Source organism: Xyrauchen texanus, chromosome 23 (genome assembly GCF_025860055.1).
Source record: "Xyrauchen texanus isolate HMW12.3.18 chromosome 23, RBS_HiC_50CHRs, whole genome shotgun sequence".
In the NCBI taxonomy this organism is placed as follows: Eukaryota; Metazoa; Chordata; class Actinopteri; order Cypriniformes; family Catostomidae; genus Xyrauchen; species Xyrauchen texanus.
Genome location: NC_068298.1, coordinates 40580679 through 40602298, shown reverse-complemented (window position 1 = coordinate 40602298; position 21620 = coordinate 40580679). Strand labels below are relative to the sequence as shown.

At 39.8% G+C, this 21620-nt stretch overlaps 1 protein-coding gene across 1 annotated transcript in view; it reads left to right on the top strand.

Annotated features, from left to right (window-relative positions):
* Positions 1 to 21620, top strand: part of snx25 (sorting nexin 25) — a 107426-nt gene that overhangs the window by 43930 nt on the left and 41876 nt on the right. Inside the window, 2 exon segments of the mRNA XM_052089067.1 lie at positions 5595 to 5781; positions 13305 to 13375. Of these exon segments, the coding sequence (XP_051945027.1) occupies positions 5595 to 5781; positions 13305 to 13375 (258 nt within the window).

Below are 21620 nucleotides of genomic sequence, written 5' to 3'. Positions count from 1 at the left end.
AACAATTGAAAAATGGGCTGTAAATTGAAGGTGGAACCTGAGCCATATCTAGAGACCAGCCTCAAGATCACCCTAAATTTTCCTTACACTTAAAGGTGTTGCAGAAAATAACCCTTAAATGTTACTTAAGGGAAATTGTAAAGGATTGTGAAGTTTTACCTATAAAACCCCTTAAGTATTTACTTTTTACTTAAAGGAATATTCCGGGTTCAATACAAGTTAAGCTCAGTCGACAGCATTTGTGGCATTATGTTGATTACCATAAAAAATTATTTAGACTCATCCCTCCTTTTCTTTAAAAAGCAAAAATGGAGGTTACAGTGAGGGTTTTAACACAGAAATCTGAAGCTTATATTATAAAATCACTTGCATTAATTCTTTTGTTTAAACTCATGTATTATTTGAGCTGTAAACTTAATGCCTGAACTTGTTCAGGATGTTGAATCTTTGTAACACCTGCAATAAAAACAAGCTAGATGCAGCGCAACGAATGAAACGGAGCACAGGTGTCTTGGCATGTGTTTTTTAAACTTAAAGTTCCTTCAAACTTGATACGGTGTCTAAAGAATGTGCCGGTCCTGCACAAGCTGCTGAAGAAACGGCATCACTTGATGCAACTGTTAAAGACGTCTATCCAGCAGGTGTATACAATGGAAAAACAGACATTCAGTGTAAACGGTCCCATACTCATCCTTTCACATGTGGCAGTGATGACATGTGCATGAAACAAGTTAGGTAGGCCTGTTTATTTTTTCATTAAGTACAAACCCAAACGTAATGTCATACTAGAAAAACTGACTGGAACCTGCCCGGAACCAAACGGTTTCTTCTGGTCCCATTGGGCCCTTGTCGGGTTGCAGACCTTTAACCAGAATATCATAGAGACACACAGAAACTCAACCTCACCAATGGTGTTTTGAACAGACTCTCTCCCCAGACATCTCCTGCTCTGTCATTTAATGTTCTCTTCAGGTCACACTGCCGTGAGCTGTGGACAGATTAATCTTTTCTGGAAACAGATGGTAGACCGGCTTCATTGATGACTGACCAGACATAGTTCACTTTTTCATTTGATATTGTGTCTGTTTGGATTCAAATCAGCTCATATTGATCTGATCACAGAAAGCCATTTACTGCTCGATGAAGACACTCAGATGACTACAGGAGGACTGAGTCTGTAGTTATTTTACTGGGGAAAACTCTCTGCTAAATGAATATACTTTGACAAACTGCAAATTAAAAAACCTAATTAATTGCAGGTTTGTTTACTTTTGTGGTGTTTGTGTATGTGTGTGTCCAGAGATGTGGAAAAATTACTGGAAGTACCATGGGACTCTGTTTTCTTAGACATAATACCATGACTGTCTTGTACTACTCTTTGAAATACCTTGGAGAACTATGTAACAGTATATATTAATACCATGGTATTGCTAAACTCAAACATGAGGATTTTGATATTATTGTTTTTGTGAATAAATAAAGGTTCATTTAAGACATTTGCTTTGTTGGACAAGAAAAACTGGCTTCATAACATGTCCCATATTTGGTGTTCGACCATTAAAAATGTGAAAACATTTAACAAATGTCATATGATGCTCTGCTCTTTAGTTTCCAGGATATTTTTTGACGACCACCAGATGTGGGAATTTAATTGTCTGAAAATTGCTGCAAAATTACTAATAACATCTATCATTGGATATTTAAACGGGCTGCTGTATTGAGGCCACGATGATTGCAGGTTGTGTCATTTTCATATCTGGGAGAAATTGATTACCACAGGAAATTAATCTTCTTTCATTTTCTCAATGTTAATATACATTCTTCTATTCCAGTTAAATATGCAGAGTCAAATTTAAGTAAGCTATTCACAGATTGATTTCCTCAACTCCAACTGTGTGTGAAATGCATACTTCCCTACTACATCAAAATGTATATCAATGGAGTAGGGTGTCTGAATCCTCAGTACTGATAAAACGGTAAGCTAGAACTATCTACTATTTCCGGGGAGATTCTGAAATGTGTTTCCACTTGACATTTGAGTCTACCATAATGTCACGGGAGCTAAAGAGACATCACGTTCAAAACACTGGAGATACATATACATATACATATACACACAGTTGAACATACACTTAGGTCATTAACTCATTTTTTAACAATTCCACAGATTACATAGTAGCAAACTATATAGTTTTGGTAAGTCATTTAGGACACCTACTTTGTGCATTACACAAGTAATTTTTATCAACAGTTGTTTACAGACAGATTGTTTCACTTTTAATTGACCATATCACAATTCCAGTGGGTCAGAAGTTTACATGCATTATGTTAACTGTGACTTTAAACAGCTTGGAAAATTTAAGAAAATGATGTCAATCCTTTAGGGAATTAGCCAATTCACTTCTGATTGGCTAATTGAAATCAAATTGAGATATACCTGTGAATGTATTTTAAGGCCTAACTTCAAACTCAGTGCCTCTTTGCTTGACATCATGGGAAGATCAAAAGAAATCCGCTAAGACCTCAGAAAAGAATTGTGGACCTCCACGAGTCTGGTTTATCCTTGGGAGCAATTTCCAAACACCTAAAGGAACCACATTCATCTGTACAAACAATAGCACATAAGTATAAACACCATGGGACCACACAGTCATCATACCGCTCAGGAAGGAGATTAATTCCATCTCCTGGAGGTGAACGTAGTTTGGTGCGAAAAGTGCAAATCAATCCCAGAACAACAGCAAAGGACCTTGTGAAGATGCTGGAGGAAACAGGTAGACAATTAATCTATATCCACACTAAAATGAGTCCTATATTGACAACCTGAAAGGCTGCTCAGCAAGGAATATGCCATTGCTCTAAAACTGCCATAAAGCCAGACTACAGTTTGCAAGTGCACATGGGGACAAAGATCTTACTTTTTAGAGAAATGTCCTCTGGTCTAATGAAACTAAAATTTAACCTTTTTGGCCACAATGACCATTGTTATGTTTGGAGGAAAAAGGGTGAGGCTTGCAAGCTGAAGGACACAATCCCGACCATGAATCATGGTGGTGGCAGCATCATGTTGTGGGGGTGCTTTGCTGCAGGAGGGACTGGTGCACTTCACAAAATAGATGACATCATGAGGAAGGAAAATGATGTGGATATATTGAAGCAACATCTCAAGACATCAGCCAGGAAGATAATGCTTGGTCGCGAATGCGTCTCCAAATGGACAATGACCCCAAGCATACATCCAAAGTTGTGGCAAAATGGCTTAAGGGCAACAAAGTCAAGGTATTGGAGTGGCCATCACAACGCCATCTATCGATCATCAATCCGATAGAAAATGTGTGGGCAGAACTGAAAAAGCATGTGTGAGCAAGGAAGTCTACAAACCTGACTCCGTTACACCAGTTCTGTCTGGAGGAATGGGACAAAATTCCAGCAACCTATTGTGAGAAGCTTGTGGAAGGCAACCCAAAATGTTTGAGCCAATTTAAAGGCAATGATCTGATATATACTAACAAAGTGTACAGTGCATCCACAAAGTATTCACAGCGCTTCACATTTTCCACATTTTGTTATGTTACAGCATTATTCCAAAATGGATTAAATTCATTATTTTCCTCAATTCTACAAACAATACCCCATAATGACAACGTGAAAGAAGTTTGTTTGAAATCTTTGCAAATTTATAAAAAATAAAAAACAAAAATATTGCATGTACAAAAGTATTCACATCCTTTGCCATGACACTCAATATTGAGTTCAGGTGCATCCTGTTTCCACTGATCATCCTTGAGATGTTTCTACAACTTGATTGGAGTCCACCTGTGGTAAATTCAGTTGATTGGACATGATTTGGAAAGGCACACACCTGTCTATATGGTCCCACAGTTAACAGTGCATGTCAGAGCACAAACCAAGCCACGAAGTCCAAGGAATTGTATTTAGACCGCTGAGACAGGATTGTATCAAGGCACAGATCTGGGGAAGGGTACAGAAACATTTCTGCAGCATTGAAGGTCCCAATGAGCACAGTGGCCTCCATCATTCATAAATGGAAGTTTGGAACTGCCAGGTCTCTTCCTAGAGCTGGCCGCATGGCCAAACTGAGTGATCGGGGGAGAAGGGCCTTAGTCAGGGGGGTGACCAAGAACCCAATTGTCACTCCGACAGAGCTCCAGCGTTTCTCTGTGGAGAGAAGAGAAACTTCCAGAAGAACAACCATCTCTGTAGCACTCCACCAATCAGGCCTGTATGGTAGAGTGGCCAGACGGAAGCAACTGCTCAGTAAAAGGCTCACGACAGCCTGCCTGGAGGCACCTGAAGAACTCTTAGACCATGAGAAACAAAATTCTCTGGTCTGATGAAACAAAGATTGAATCTTCAAGCGTCATGTCTGGAGGAATCCAGGCAACGCTCATCACCTGGCCAATACATCCCTACAGTGAAGCATGGTGGTGGCAGCATCATGCTGTGGGGATGTTTTTCAGCGGCAGGAACTGGGAGACTAGTCAGGATCGAGGGAGGGAAAGATGAATGCAGCAATGTATAGAGACATCCTTGGCATTTCACATTCTTAAAATAAAGTAGTGATCCTAACTGACTTAAGACAGGGAATATTTTCTATAATTAATTGTAAGGAATTGTGAAAAAGAGTTTAAATGTATTTGGCAAAGATGGAAGTAAACTTCTAACTTCAACTGTATTTATTGCTCTGTTTCTCTGAGCAAGATATTAGTTCTGCAATTCTGTTTGTTAATGCTAGTGGTGCAGAAATTACACACTTTAGCTTTAATGTCATTTTTCCCCAAAATGACATGTTGGGTGCTACAGGTTTCCATAACTTTTGGCACATTTAGCCCTGTGAACTTCTAGAAAGTAATGTCTCGTTAAAACATCATGTCCATAAACTGTTGGACATTGTTAGCAGACATGCATCCCAGGGAGATTTGTCATTTTTGTCAATTTTTTTTCTTCTGAAAATTCCCACACATTGTGTTTAATGGAATTCTTTTGTGTAAATAATGCTGATGGAAATTACATTTTTTTTATTAAATGGTTGACTCTGTCGTGCTAAGGCTAATTTCATTGCTAGCATTTTATGTGTCCTTAATTCATACAATTAAATAATATTTTCACACTTTTTGCATAATTTGTCAAAATTACTCCAAATACTGCCCAATAAAAATATTCTACTCACAAGTGTTCATCATAAGCATGCTCTTTACCTACACTTTTGTCGTCTTGTCGACTTGGATAACAAGTACAACAACTTTAAAAAAAATAAAAAATGTATTATAATAATTTGGGGGAAAATTGTTTGGTGTGGTGGAAATGGTAGTGCAACTCTGGGCTATTTGAAATTTTTCAAATTTTGGAAGAAGGAAAAAATGTACTGACTGAATATTCATGACAATTATCCTCTCTGAAAAACAAAACAACTGCCTACTAAGCAATGCATCAAGGTACTTGTAGTATTACTTGTATTGTTTTAACACAATAATAATAAATAAATGCAACAAATACATAATTACGATTTGAAGTTTGAAGTGGTCTGTTGGGCCATTTAGTATTTATATTAACTGAACTTAATCTCTCTGCAGTGCTGAAGCCACTGGTGGACGTGTTGAGTGATCCAGACTACATCAACCGGATGCTGCTGGCTCAGTTGGAACACAGAGAGCAGTTGAACGAGCATCATAAGAAAGCGTACACATATGCACCGTCCTACGAGGAGTTCATCAAACTCATCAGTAGCAGCTCAGACATACAGTTCCTCAAACAGCTCAGGTACTAAAACCCTCTGCTAGCTTAGACAAACATCACTATTAATATTGCTCATACATCAGGGATTTGAACAGACCTCTTACCTCCCGTATTTAACTTGGTTGTGTTATTCATCCCATGCCAGTTGTGCAACACACTTGAATGATCATGCTTGAGCAGACTTTTTTTAGTTTTTTGCCTTTCAGAGGGTAAAATAGTCCATATATAGTGACCATTGTGTTGGGCTCTACTGACTTGGTCCAGTAAGCAACCAGTTGAGAAATACTTGTTCACATCAGTCCAACTGGTTTATTTTGAAACCATTGTGCAGTTCTGGTAAACTGTTTTACACTTGAGGTAATAAGTCAAGTGGCTTTGAGATTAGATTTGGACCCATTGTCTACATTGTTCCATTAGGTGTCAAATAATTATTAGTCTCCTTTCATTTGATATGGAATATGATGGTAGAAATGGATTCTAAGGCCACGTCCACACTAATCCATTTTTATTCAAAAACTCAGTAAAAAAAAAACATCATAATTATAAGCGTTTTTAAAAAAAATAAAATTCAGGGGATGTAAACGCTGTCGTAGTGTGGATGAAAGGCGTAAATGTTGCGAAATTAATCAGTTTTCAAAACTTATTAGTATGGACGTGTCCTAAAAGAATACTTATCACTCCATTGCATGTGTAATTTAGCGATTGACATCCAGTTATCATCTCTTAAATTAATATGCTTATTTTTGCATATGTAATCCTATTTTGTGTGAAAATACATTTTCTTTTGGGAGTTCCGGAAGCACCCCTTCACTTTTTCATATCAAATCACATCACTTTGTTGTCACTCAACCATATACACAAGTGCAACAGTGGGTGAAAGTCTTGTGTGCCGTTCCAAGCAACATAGCAGTATGACAATTACCATAAACATACAAAACAACATAGTTTATCCATCTTGTTACACAATATACACCTAATAATATGCAATATACAGTATACACAAAATAAGAAGACTGTATACAATAAAAATACACTGTATTGTAAATACACTTTATGTAATCTCAGACTGACACAATGTTCAGTGGGGGGCTTTGTGGAGGCCATGACATCTGTTGCAGGGCTCCCTGTTCTTCTGTTCTAATCTTTTCTATTTGCAAAAGTAATGTTTGGGAGTCTAACATTTATATTTCCTATTGACTCACTAAAGCTGAAGATATAAATAACCATCTTAAGACAAATGCTTTTGTGAAACACAGTACTGTGCAAAAATCTTAGGCACATAAGATATGTATCGTGAGCGATCAAGAGTTCAAAAGTCTGATTGCTTGGGGGAAGAAGCTGTCATGATGCTGGCTGGTGCGGGTCCTGATGCTGCGATACCGCCTGTCTGATAGTAGCAGTAAGAGCAGACCATGACTTGGGTGGCTGGAGTCTTTGATGATCCTCTGAGCTTTTTTCACACACCGCCTGTTATATATGTCCTGGAGGGAGGGAAACTCACCTCCGATGATGTGTCTGGCAGTTTGCACCATCCTTTGCAGGGCTTTGCGGGCGGTGCTGTTGCCGTACCAGGCAGTGATTCAGCCAGTCATGTTCTCTACAGTGCTGGTGTAGAACTGTGTGAGGATGTGGTGGTTCATTCCAAACTTCTTCAGCCTCATTGTGGACAGACCATGTGAGTTCCTCTGTGATGTGGACACTGATGAACTTGATGCTGCTGTCTCTCTCCACAAGTGATCCATTGATGGTGATGGGGCTGTGTTCTCTGTCTTTCCTCCTGAAGTCCACCACAAGCTCCTTGGTTTTACTGACATTGAGGGAGAGGTTGTGCTCTTGACACCAGTGTGTCAGAGTGTGCACCTCCTCTCTGTAGGTTGTTTCATCACAGATTTCTATTTCAATAATGATTGAAATGGATTTCTATTTATGTCTTTATAGTTCCATGTCCTCATCTACCGATAAGAATATTAGAAACTTCATAGAGCCACTAGAACTTCTTAAATTGACGAATGATTAAAAATACATTCTTGACTCAGATATTACTTTGGAGGAGCTTGTTGAGGTAATTAAAGACTTGCCAACAGATAAGGCACGTTGGTTTTGCTGCAGACTTTTTTAGATCTTATGCCACAAAACTGGCTCCAATTATGTTAGACGTTTACACGGAGTCATTAAAGATAGGTGAACTACCAGCAACCATGGCACAAGCCCTGATCAGTCTCATTCTTAAAAACAATAACGACCCAAATTAATGTAAACGTTATTATCCAATTTCACTGATCCAGTTAGATTTTAAAATATTGTCTCAAATTTTAGCTAATCGTTTAAACAGTGTAATTACATCTCATAAATATAGATCAAGTGGGGTTTATTCATGGTCATAGTTCTTCTGATAATATTAGATGTTTTATAAATATTATGTGGTCAGTAGTGAATGATTGGACCCTGATCACTGCCATCTCACTTGTCGCCGAAAAGGTGTTTGATAGGGTGGAATGTGACTCTTTTTAAGATCTTGGAAATTTACGGGTTTGGGAACATGTTTATTGGATGGATTGTTACATTATAAACTATCATTAGTGGCAGTGTAAACAAATTGATTAATTCCCGATTATTTTTCGCTTGGTAGGGAAACCCGGCAAGGCTGTCCCTCCCCTTCATTGTTCTGTCTTGTCCTGGAACCATTAGCACTCGCAAAAAAGAATTATTGCATGAGGTGTTGTGCATAAACTTCTTCTCTAAGCATATATTATTATTTGTCTCCGACCCTAGAAGACCTATGCCTACCCTCCAAATTTTCAGGATACAGGGTGAACTGGTAAAAATCGGAAGCTCTTGCTCTGACAGCTTTCCGTCCTGCCATAGCTTTCCAGCCTTTCAATGGCCCAAGCAAGGAATTAGGTATTTAGGTGTTTTATTTCCAGCAAATTTGAGAGATTTAGTTAGTTAATTTTGACCCATTAATGAAAAGGTTCTTGTATGATGTGGATTGGTGGTCTTTATGTTTGTCTATGGCAGGGAAGGTCTATGTTAAAAAAAAATTTATTATTACTATGCTTTTAATCTTAGACACATGACCCATCTGAGAGAGCCCCTCCCTGGTACAGCATTGTGGCAAGGACTGCTTGTTTAATCTCACCACTGCAAAGTCATTTTATTAAATTGCCTTGAGGATCAAAATGCATCCTATTATTTCACATTTACATTCAGTATGGACATTCAGTTTCTTGCATGTTCAATTCTGATACTTACCTAAATGTTTCCTCAAGTATATGGCTGAACCCCAAAATGATGTATGAACAAGTCCCCCTTTTTGCTGGAAAGAATGGATCTACATAATATAAACTGTAATAATGTAAACTCACCTGCTTTAGTTGCTTGAATTAATCCGGGTGTCTGTCTGTCATGTGCTTTATTAAGTTTGATGTGTTTCCTCCTTTAATTGTGAAAGCAGCGTTTACAAATAGGTTTTTGCTGATTTATGATGTTTCCCTTTTCATCAGCCTCAAATACAAAGAATTTCCAAACCTGGCTTTTTCCCCACTTTTCATTTTGACAAGATTCAGTTGAGGCTCCACAGCAGCTTTGCTTGCCGCAATCTTTTGCTTGTTGTGAGCATTCGAAAGTTCCCGACTCTGCATGGGTACCTGGTTGACCCTGTACTCCGTACCAAAGATCTAGCGAGTGTAGAGGCTTCACTCTATTCTCCACGGCATCCACGCACAACTCGCAATGCACCCCACCAAGAGCTAACCACAGTATAGCGACTACAAGGAGGTTACCTTATGTGACACTACCTCCCCTAGCAACCCGTTGATGAACACACCGTTTAAGTTTTTGATACTTTGCACCACCACTCCAGACTCTTTATTGACCTGTCTGTCTCAAATTAATTCTTGCTCAAAAATAGGACTGCACAATTATGACAAAAAATCATTGTCGTTAATATCCTTGAAATTGTAACTACGATTAATTTCAAATACAGTTTACATTCAAATACACAATTTAAGTAGATCATCTGCATGCTGTATTTTTTATGTAGGCTACACATCCACCACAAACTAAGAACTTTTCAAGAATTACTTACTATAGCCGTTTAATTAGTAAATGAAGATGGTGCCTGAACGGTCAACTTCACATTGGCCCTCTTAGGCCGGGCATACACTGGGTGAGTTCTGACACTCAGGAGGTCGTGTGCCCCGACATGCGTTGCGAGTCAGTTTATCTGATAATCGTAGAGATGCAGTGGTACACAAGATGACTTTATGACCTGGGGCCGGATTCATGGAGATATTCATAATAAAGAAATAAGAACGTTCTTAGGATAAATTATAATTCATAAGAATGTTCCTAAGTGCAATTCTTAAATAATTCCTATGAAGTTCTCAATTGACAGCCTACTCATGAGGTTGAGCAATACTTCAAAACTGGTAATTCGTAACAATTATTGCATCTACATTTTAAGTAGCGAGAGCTTTGTGATCATTTAATTAAATGTTAAGTGCATGAGATGTGTGTGTTTAACGACATTAACCGGCATAGTTTTATGCACTAGAGTAAAAAGGACAGTTTCAGCTTTCTAATGATTTAAATATTATGTTCCTAAATTTGACTGCCTGCCAAATCCTGACTCTCCTCTAACTGATTGGCCTTTATCTCTAAAGCCACTTCAAGTAGGTTGGCAAATAGGCTCGTACAACCGCACACACCTCATGAATTCAAGCCGACAATGCCCACATTTTATCAACATGTCGCTCAAAGAGCCACTCGACTCTGCTCGTAATTCCTCTCGCATGATGCAAGCCGCGACCACACAAGCACCTACAATTCAAGTTGGGAGCTTGCAGATTGCATGAAAATCACAGTGAGTAAATTTGATCAATAAAAACGTGCATATTTCAAAACTAAGGAAACTTTTATAACACACAGTTGGCGTGAACCATTCATTATTAAAGTAACTTATTGTGGGACATAAAAGGCACCTACTTGAATTGGGTAACACCAAAATCTCAAAAACGGTTGGTCAAGATTACGATCAAAGAACATATTTTAAATCAGCAATAACATTTTATAATATTGGAATCATAAATTGTGCTGCTTTACCTCGTATTACACTAAAGCACGCAATGTTTCTGGCTTGTATAGCTAATACGCATGCACATTCTAGAGTTGATTGACAGGTGATGTCTGTATCTAAAAGGTGATTGGCTCTTTTTTCTGTAAGGTGGGACTTCCTTTCTACATCCATTGACCGTTGGGCATTAGAGCTTCTTGGTTGAGCGTTCCAGTTTCTCCCATTCATTTGAATAGAAGGGGCCCGTCTCTGCTAAATAATCTCTGGTGACACTTAAAGTCTAAAATTTAATCTCATCAGCTAAAGAGGGTGTTTCTAGGAAAAGGGCCTCAATTAGATGAACTGAAAGGGTTAAACTGTCTTTATTTGAATTTTGAAGGAGCCAGAGATGGAAAAGGTTGTTCATTGTACCGAGAACTCCACATCTATAATTCAACATTTCATTTCACAGCGGTAGGAAACCTAGGGTCAGGTAATGAGTGTTACTAGGTGACACGGTAAACAAACAGATTTCTGATCTCGGCAGTGATTGTAAAGAGATGAAAAAACAGCTTGAGTTTTTTTCATGAGAAGTGGAAGAAAGCTTAAGAAATTGTATACAACCAAAATGATCATTCACAGACATCACAATATAATAGCAGGTGAGTATTGATTAGACAATACAAAAAGCATATTTGTTTCCATGAGCGCTCATTTCATAAAAACAATAATTCCTACATGACTTGAAGGCAGCATGACATTTTCTCATCTGTAAGACTTTTTGAAACAAAGATGCATCATTTGTCATCATGTCATTTCCAAAGATATCCCTTCATATTGTCGTGCAGTACTGGAGCTTATTCCACACTAGTCGCTACTTAATATTCTCAAATGACCTCTGATTGACTTTCACCAAGCAGTTTCATTCACCAGCTATCCTTGTCAAGGCCTGTGGGAATAGAAAATATTGAATAAAAATCAAGCATTTCATAATATCTGAGGATCCATTTAATGAAATTTGTGTGAATAGTGTTCCCCCTAGGAGTTCCTCAATGAAACATTAGTAGCCATGAAATCTATGTTATGTGCTAAGTTTAGTATTAAATGGGTTGGAAAAATTAGCGTTCGATTGGTTTTCCCATCCAACACTAGGTGGTGCTTTAATACACACTTTTACTCTTTCGCTAGTATCTTCGAAACATTATGGGCAATGATTACCTGAGTTAAGTGAAACAAAACATATTTCACAGATTTCTTTTCAATCATAAATCTGCCATTTGTAGTTTTCCGAAAAGCCTACTTTTTCAAACAACTCCTTGACCGTCCAGTGTCTGATTCCCACAAAATTTTGCATGTTAAACCATTCTATTCAGAACTTTTTGTCATGAGTGTCTCTAGATGCATGCAGTATTTTGCACGAATCGAACCAGCTGACTTGGAGTATGAAAAATTAGAGGTGTGTTCCAAAAAGAAGTGTACTATGAGTACCCGATGATGCAATCCTTCAACCTACAAAACAGAGTGTGAAATGTTGGACACTTCATGCACTCAGTGTAAGTGGCTTGCCGTATGTAGCGGAAGGGCCGGAGTTACCTGGCTGCGTTTCTTGTCTGACAAAACGGTTGTAAATAATGCAACTTGTGAAACTTCAGTGAAGACAACAACTTACAAATGGAAGTTGAATGCTTTACTGTCACACCACGCTGTGTGAATATATTTGAGATAAGTGTTGAACTGAGGTTTGGCTAACGTGCTAAAGCTAACGGCAACACATTGTACGTGTTTGAAACGTCACTTCCATCAGCTGTTAAACACTGAATGCTTCCGTGTAGTAAAAATTTGATAAGTGTTCCATTTGGGACTGTACTTCACTTTGAAAATGCATACAATACATGGCTGAGTGCACAGTGTATATTGTAAGTTCATAGAGTATAGTGCATGAATTGGGATGCAACTTAGGTTTTTCGGAAATCTTAGAATGGTGGACAGTATAGCTACAGAGTTACTAGAGTACCTAGTAATGAAATGACTTTGCCCCCTGACAGATGTGTTTCTTCCAATTTGGCAATTTTGGTTATTTTCTGTTATTTTGATCGGGGACCACACACTTTGCACCCTGATAATTGCCTTTTGCAGCTATATTATCACAATTTTGATAAGCCACATCAAGTACAACTAAATTGTGCTGCCCAGCATGATTATTATATTTGTGTATAGCACAGGAATAGTAGATCAGATTTACAGTATAATACTGTAGATCTCTGTTTTGTGCAGACACATTAAGGACATAGTTAATGAGTTTGCTTTGTTGCCTGATTAAAAAAATAATTAAAAAAACAATATGGAGTAAGCAATCAGACTTGGAATGGATAAATGGACACTGTTTCCTGCACTATTCCTTACATGTAATCAGCTGTGTGTCCAACAGGCCAAATCTTAGGTATGTTTTTGCAGTGAGTATTCACAAGTAATAGCACTTTATTTCTCTCTGCAGGTATCAGATAGTTGTGGAGATCATTCAGGCGACCACTATCAGCAGTATTCCACAGCTGAAAAGACAGAAAGGTAAGATGCCCTGCCAATCACATCACTCTTTTATTTGGGCTGCAACTCCGGGTCACCACTTTTTTACCCCGTTTCTTCAGTTGACTGTAATGATGAGCTTTTAAGGATGCTCCTAAATCTTCTCTCAGGTTCTAGACAGTTTCTATCTGACTAATTCTGAACTCATTTTTCTGCTCCATTTTCATTCCCTCATGTTTTCCAATTTCCTTTAATGGAGTCTAATGGAGTCCACATATCATATCCCATCAATACATCTTCATGATGGACCATCTAAGAAAGGGCAATACGCTAAAGTGAGGCTCTTATAGCAACACGACAACACGCATACAAATATGTCACCTTGTTTGCTCTGAACTTTCCAGCTCTATTATGCAGTTGTTCTTTCTGAAAAGAGTGTCAGTAGTTCACTGTAGCCATGTACCCGCTCTGTGATTTGGCAGTTGGGTAATTATTGTGAAGCAGGCGTGGGGTGTGCATGGCAGAGGAGCACTTGTTTCAGACGGTGGGTGGCAGTAGCCAGCATTGACATTTACTGTGCAGCTCATAAAACGGATCACCTAATCAGGGCCATATTAACATAAGGGCTAGGCGGGGCTGAAGCCCCAGGGCCCAATAGCGGAGGGCAGGAGTCCTTCATTACTGTTGCTTGCATTCTTGATTGAAGAGTCATAAGTACACCAGAATGTAATGGTTTGTGGTGTTTTTGCAAAAAACAATCTCACCGGGGGAGCATGCCCCTTCAGGAGAGCGCTCGTTCTCAAAATGATCTTATTAAAAACATATTGTGGTCAGCAATGTTACAGGAGAGACTGAACCACCTGACACGGATGTCCCTGGTATGTGATTGTAACGCAGTTTAATGGAAAGGAGGTGGCGAGAACCGGCCTGGCGATATAAACAATATTTTAATGATTAAACAAAAGACAAACACACACAGTTCAAAAATTGGCCCCCATTCATTTCCATTGGAAGTGCTTCACTGTAACCAGATTTTTCACAAATGTATTATTTTTTTTTTTAAAAGAAGATGAGGTACAAATCAAAATGAATTTTTGTGGTTATCAATGTTATGCCACAAATACTGACTATTGAGCTTAAATGGTATTGAACCAGGAACATTTCTTTAAAGCAGCATGTGTGCAAGCGTTGTTTTAAGAACCCTGTTTGCAATTATTTAATTTCTGGGTTTTTTGTAATTATGTTGTACGTAATATGTCTGGAATAGATAATTAGCAGTAAATGCTGCTTTTTGTGTGCTTGACAAGCACTGCTTGTGTGAAATGCAGTTTTGTGTAAAAATTAAAAAAAATAAAAAACTCTGTAGCAAACATTATAGTGTGAGATGAGCCATGAGGAAGGCCCTTGTGGTTACTATCGCCCCAGGGCCCTGTGTGTTCTTAATCCAGGCCTGCACCTAATAACTACAGAAATTATCCTCGCCAAACACTATACGAAACTGATGTGGTTGATTAATTTTTCAAAGTTACAATGCTTTTATTTCAGCTTAATATGTATACACTATAGTCAACATCCACACTGAAAAGTGTAACTCTGTGGCGCTATCAAAACATTGCTCTGATTGTTCTAGGGTCCAAACCAGCAAAACAAATCAATATTGACACAAACAATGGGGTAAGCTTGGAGTGGGACTATCTTTTGGCATACCAATTGTAGGGCTGCATGATAATACTTGTATACATTCTTTTATATCTTAATGCAAAAACATGGGATTTGTGCATTCATTTCTTTAAGAGAGTAATTGAACACAAATGTGTTGCCTATTCTTGGATATTACTTTTTAAACCACCAGGATTCTAATTCAGAAAGGCACTTCTAAGACCAATCAGTGAGCAAATTTATTGCGAGAAAGCTGCTTAAGGCTGGAAGCCGGCATTCCTGTTTACATGCACTGCGTTATTGGCTTTCTTTTTATACATGCTGCTCGGTCAGTAAGCAACTTTCTACAGCAACAAAATTTCCCAGCACCGCTTGTGTAAATAACAAACATGGGATCCGAGGAAGACTTTGCAATTTGTTTTCTCCATTGCTTAGCTTTATTTCCAGATATTCCACTATTATTGCTGTTGAGAGAATTTTCATTTTAGAGTGAACTATCCCTTTAATGCACACGATGGGAAGCAGTTGGTCAAGAAGGGGCAGTTTATTTGTCATGTTTCTGTCTCCTGTCGGCCAGTAATAGGTAAATCTATAAATCTGCCACTGTTTCATCACAAAGACATGGCTGTCACAGGCAGGAGTGCAGGGAGAGCAGCTGTGAATGTGACAACCGCTGGTTTGTGGTGATTGCTCATATTTTCAGACACACAGAGTGTTGGGGATTCGAGCTGAATGCCACAGATGGCTCTGTCCGTTCAAACATCACATGAAAAGTCAACAGCTGAAAAAAATAAACGTATTCCTATACAAGCGGTTTTATAATCACAATTAAAATTGTATTTCTTGTTGATGTTTGGTCCAGCGGGCAGCAGCATTCAATGAATCGGCTTGTTATCTTCTCAAATCGGGTATTGAAGTTTGAATAGAATTGTTCAAAAATTCATGAAATCAAAATGTACCCTGTTAACTTTCTTAATATGTTTTCCTGGTCTTATTGTGCAAGATTATATATATATATATATATATATTGTTAGGGGTATAACAGTTATGACCCAGACCAGATTTGGAGAAAGAAAACCAGGAGTCGAGAAATTCAATTAAAGAATCAAAATTTACTGAAGAATAGTTTGCAGTGAAATTGGTAGAGCCAACGACAAAGTCTCATGAGGAGATCGAAAGCTAACTCGTACCTTACACAAAATCTTACATCAATTATACCATTTGCAAGGACATACATTCCATTATTTTACTCCTGATTGGCTAAAAGAACATAAAGTCACAACATATAGATAGTTAAATGGCCTATCAACATTAATCAGCGCACTTGTCGTCCGCGCCCGAGATTTACGTCTGAAGTGACCTCGCAGATGGTCGCGGGGCGTCTTCGAGTCGGCCTGGTGTGCATCCCTGATTCAAAACCTAGGTAGAAGGTCAAACGCACACACAAAACACTGACGAACGACAGTCCTTCTCTGGGCACAAGACAGCTAGAGCACACATTATCAGGCCATTTAAACCAAAACAGAGAGATAAAATATTCACTCCTCGGGCAGAGGAGAGGGTTGAAATAACATACATTTCTTCCCTAAAGAAATAATAATAGAAAATCACACTTCTACTATTCAGGTAGTATTGCATAGGACTTTAAACCATATACTTAATCATAGAAAAGTAACGATCAAACACAGAACATATGTTTAACATTCTCCCTGCCCCCTCTCATCACAGCTAAGCTTATCCCCAAAGGACCTTCAGACTACGGGCAGGACAGAGAGAAAGACTCTGGAATGTTCCTTAAAAGACACTAGTTAACATTCCAACACACATAAGATTCAAAGTATATTTCAGTTATGCATAAGAAAATAGAATTGATTATGTGATCATGCATATAGTTAATTCATCATTTTATTAAAGAAGTTAAGCGACAGAATATAGATAGATATTGATATAAAAGGATATATATATATGTATTGATATATCTGAAGAGACAAGGGATTTTTGACCCTCACCCTTCAGTTCCCCGTTTTAGACCAATGTGGGGTCCAATACCGCCACGTCTGGTCTACCAAGTGAGGTCACTACGGAAGGTGGAGTGGTAACGCATGCTTCCCTGACGGGTCACACTTGTCTCTTCGCCTCATTGCGGACATGCTGGATACTAAAAATTCCCAGTCCCCACGCGAAGGCTCTCCCACCTTCCACTCACAACAGGGCATGGATGTTATCCTTCTTAAGTTTCTCTTCCAAGCGTGTCGTCAGTTTTCTCAGTCGGTTCTCCTCCTCGGAAGGGTTCAAGTTACTGCAAGCAGACCTGCATACATAAGAAAAACAGAAACGAACACACATCCACACACAGACAGAGGACACCCATTCCCAAAAGAGCTCCAAAAGCATATAACACATATTTAACAGCTCCCATGACCAAATCCTCTGACGCAGCTACAAACTCCTCCCAAGCTTCCTCCACATATTCCTCCACTGTTTCCGTCATGTCAGTAAATATTGCTCCTACCGAAAAAGCCAAAACCAATGCTACTGCTATAGCAGACGGAGGTTCCGAATCAGTATACCATGGAGTGCCCTTAGATTTAAACCATACAGAATTCAAATACTCATAACCTGCAAATGGATCATTAGTTTTTATCTGTTCCAGAAATGCAGTGATACATTTCTGCCGAGCTGTTTGCCCCTTCAACCGAGGAAAGTATTCAGTCTCCTGCTTCAACTCTGCAACACAAAGAGACAGCTCTGCTTCGTTAGCTTTCTTACTCTTATCAACTGGACGCCATGCAGGACCCATGGGGTGTGTCAACCTGTGTTTGGCACAGTCCTTTGATGGAGTCTTAGACTCTAGATCTCTGATTTACTGTACTGAAGAAATTGGACTCAGAAATTGTCTAAATTGTTTTGCCCTGTCAAACCACTCATCTCCAATAGCTACATCGGACAACTGAGGCCACATCCTCACCTGAAATGATTTATAATTGTCCCACAACAGCTCCTCATACTTTAAAGGTACCAGACTAGTCTTTGCTCGAGTGTACATCATTTCAATATTCAGTTTAAACACTTGCAAATGCATCCATGCTGTCACATTATAAGCCATCGATGTAGGATTATAATGTGGTCAGGGATCCAGCTCATTGAACTGAAATCTCCTTCAAACAGGTCAACGCCTCCACTCCTCATCCACCGACCTTTTTGCATAATGAGGGTAGTATCGGGATAATTTGGGGAGTGACCAAGCCAATAGGTCACTGTCTCATTTCTGTCCAGACGATAACAACGATCATTTACCTTTTGGTACATAGTCGGAATTAAATTTAGACCCTCAGTTGAATTTAGACATGGGTATTGTACCCATGATGGATGGTTATCGATCTCCTCGCAATCCCAATGAGTTGAAAACGCATGGAATCTCCCTGTCCAAATTGAAATTTGAATCCACATCAAAAATGATAAAGCGATCAGAATTAAAAATACCAACGAGAGCGGAAGTACCAATCGGATGAAAGCTCGTTTCGCTTTCAGACGTCTCTCACTACGCACTTCTTCTTGAAGAATTAGCAGCTTCAGTATGTCGTCGGATTCAGCCATCTGTAATGATAAAACATTTGTTCTAGAATTCTAGAATTTTAACATACACGACAGACATTTTATGATCCCGAGGTAGTAAGTTGTTACACTTTTCAAGTGGTTTCACCTGTGACCAATGTCTCCATACGGTACCCAAAACCCCCCTGTCCAGTAGAACAGAGGTGTTAGTGGTCAATACCACCTGATAAGGCCCATCAAATTTCGGACCTAAGGGGGAAACTATCTCCCGCTGTAAATTACATTGTCACCTATTTCAGGCAAAGCAGGCATGTCTTTTTGCTCAACATTATCTTGATCTGCTTGTCGTTTGCTAACACTAACCCGTGTGTCTCGCAGACTGTCATCCAAAGCTTTCAGATAATTTTGTAAAGCGTCTTTCAAAGGCCCGGATGGTCCCTCATGTTGCAAGGGGGCATCCCAGGGCAGCCGCATGTAGCGACCTGTCATTACCTCAAAAGGGCTGAACTGTGTAGTCTTGTTAGGGCTGGCTCTCATGCTTAACAAAATCGCTGGGACAGCTGCATGCCACCCTTTCCCCCACTCCAACAATCTCTTTCTCAATGAAGTTTTAAGCATACGATTAGTGCGTTCAATAGATCCGCTAGATTGGGGCCTAAATGGAATGTGAAAGTGTTGCCTCACCCCCATCAACTTCATGACATTTTTCATCACCTTCCCAGTAAAATGTGTACCCTGATCTGAATCAATTTGTAAGGGCAAACCCCATCTTGGGAAAACTTCATTCAACATAATCTTGGCGGTTGCATCTGCAGTGCAGTTTCTCAGTGGAAATGCCTCAACCCATCTGGAAAACAGATCAACAATCATTAGAATGTATGTAAAACCTCCACTAGGGGACAGTGGACCTATGAAATCAATTTGGAGGTGGGTCCACGGCCCTTGAGGTCGAGGGGCATGTCCTAAGGGAATTTTCAGCTTAGAAGAAGAATTAACCTTAAGGCATACTAGACATCTCTTACAAAAATCATTGCAAGAAGCCCTCAGTCGTGGCCACCACCAGGTTTTGGAAATCATTGCATGTAGTTTTTCAGGACCTGCATGTGCCAAACCATGATACAAAGACATTAGTTCAGTTCTAGCAGAAACAGGACAAACAAAACACTCATTAACTTTCCACAGTCCTTCTGCATTTTTCTGAGCTCCTAATTTTGTCCATTGTTCTATCTCTTCAGGGTCATCCTCATCATAGAGTTTAAAAATGTCTCTGGGGGTCTCACTCTCCTGAGGAGCAAGAGCCATAACACTCACGCAAGTCTCAGTCCGTGTTGCAGCCTCTCTGGCAGCTGTGTCAGCAGCTCGGTTTCCTGCGGCCTCAGGAGATTTTTTCCGTTGGATGTCCAGTGACTTTGATAACTGCTCCTGTTGCAGGAAGATCACAGGCATTCATAAGTTCTTTTACCTGCTGTTGATGAGAGATCGGCAGACCGGCAGTGGTTAGAAATCCTCTGCCTCTCCACACAGGGCCGAAGTCATGAACAGCACCATATGCATAACGGCTGTCAGTGTAAACATTGACTCGTTTCCCCTGGCCATACTGCAATGCCCGTGTCAATGCGACCAGCTCGGCCACTTGAGCCCCTCCTCCTGAAAGAGAACCGCAGTCAACAGTTTCACCATGTTCATTTACAACAGCCCAGCCAGTGAAGCGTTTTCCCTGTTCATGAAAGCTGGAACCATCCACGAACAGCTTCATGGCATCAGAAAGTGGTTCAGATTGAAGAGGGCTCTGGCTGTCCGTCTCGATCAGTCGGGCACAGTTGTGTGCAGTTCCTTCTTCTGGAAGCAAGGAGGCAGGGTTGATAGCAGTTTCAATGTCAATATTTATATCCACATTTTTACTCGAGAGTGGCCTCCCATTTAGCTCGTCTTTGATTAGAGATAGAGCCTAAACGAGTGTTTGTTAACAGTTTCAGAATCTGGTGTCTAGTGTGCAGTATCACCTTCTGATGAGTCACAATGTCCTCTGTAACCTTTACAGCCCACTCTGCACAGTCGCATATCAACAGGCACGGATGCTGTCCTGCCATTGAAACAGGAATAGGGGCAGAATAATATCCTACCATCCCATAGGAGTTTCTTCCTGGAACCCTTTGACCCAGGGCCGCTGAATAGGATCGAGTTCCCACCCATGTCCATAGATGGAACGGCCTGCTGGCATCGGCATGACGTAATGCTGGGGAGGAAGCAAGAGTTTCTTTGATACTCACAAAGGCCTCCTCCATCTCCTCAGTCCAGTCGATCAGCTCCGATCCAGGTTTTCCTCCTTTCAGCACCTCTGTGAGTGGTTTAGAAAGTTCAGTGTATTCAGAAACATACTGGCGGCAATAATTCAAAAGACCCATTACTTGCCTTAGACCAGTGACCGTGTTTGGTTTTGGAAGTTCAATGATAGCTTTAACTCGTTCAGGAGTGATGAGTCTGCCGTGCACACCCACAATTTGCCCCAAATAAGTCACTTCAGACAGTGCTAGCTGTGCTTTCTTCAAGTTTACTTTGAATCCCCCGTTTTGGAGGGCATTCAAAACAGTCTGTACAGCAATCAAATGTTTGAACTTGGTTGGACTAGCAATTAAAATGTCATCCACATATTGTAGGACATCTTACCGGATCGATGAAGGATGCTAGTACCTGATGAAACAGTGTGGGTGAGTTGCAGAAACCTTGTGGTAAACGACTCCATGTCCATTGGCGACCCCTGCTGGTGAAAGCAAATCTGCCTTGGTCCTCCTTGGCTAGGGGACAAGTCCAAAAACCGTTAGAAATGTCTAAAGCAGTAAAAAGACAATGTTCAGATCCTATCTCATGTAGGATAGTTGTGGGGTTGGCCACCAGAGGGTGCATTTTTTCAGACACTGAATTCAGAGAAGTGTAATCAATAGTCAAACGCCAGCTCCCATCCGGCTTTTTGACAGGCCACATGGGAGAGTTAGTGGGAGAGGAGCAGGGAATCACAATTCCCCGTTTGCATAGTTCATCAATAACCATGTCAGCCCCCTGTCGAGCTTCATTT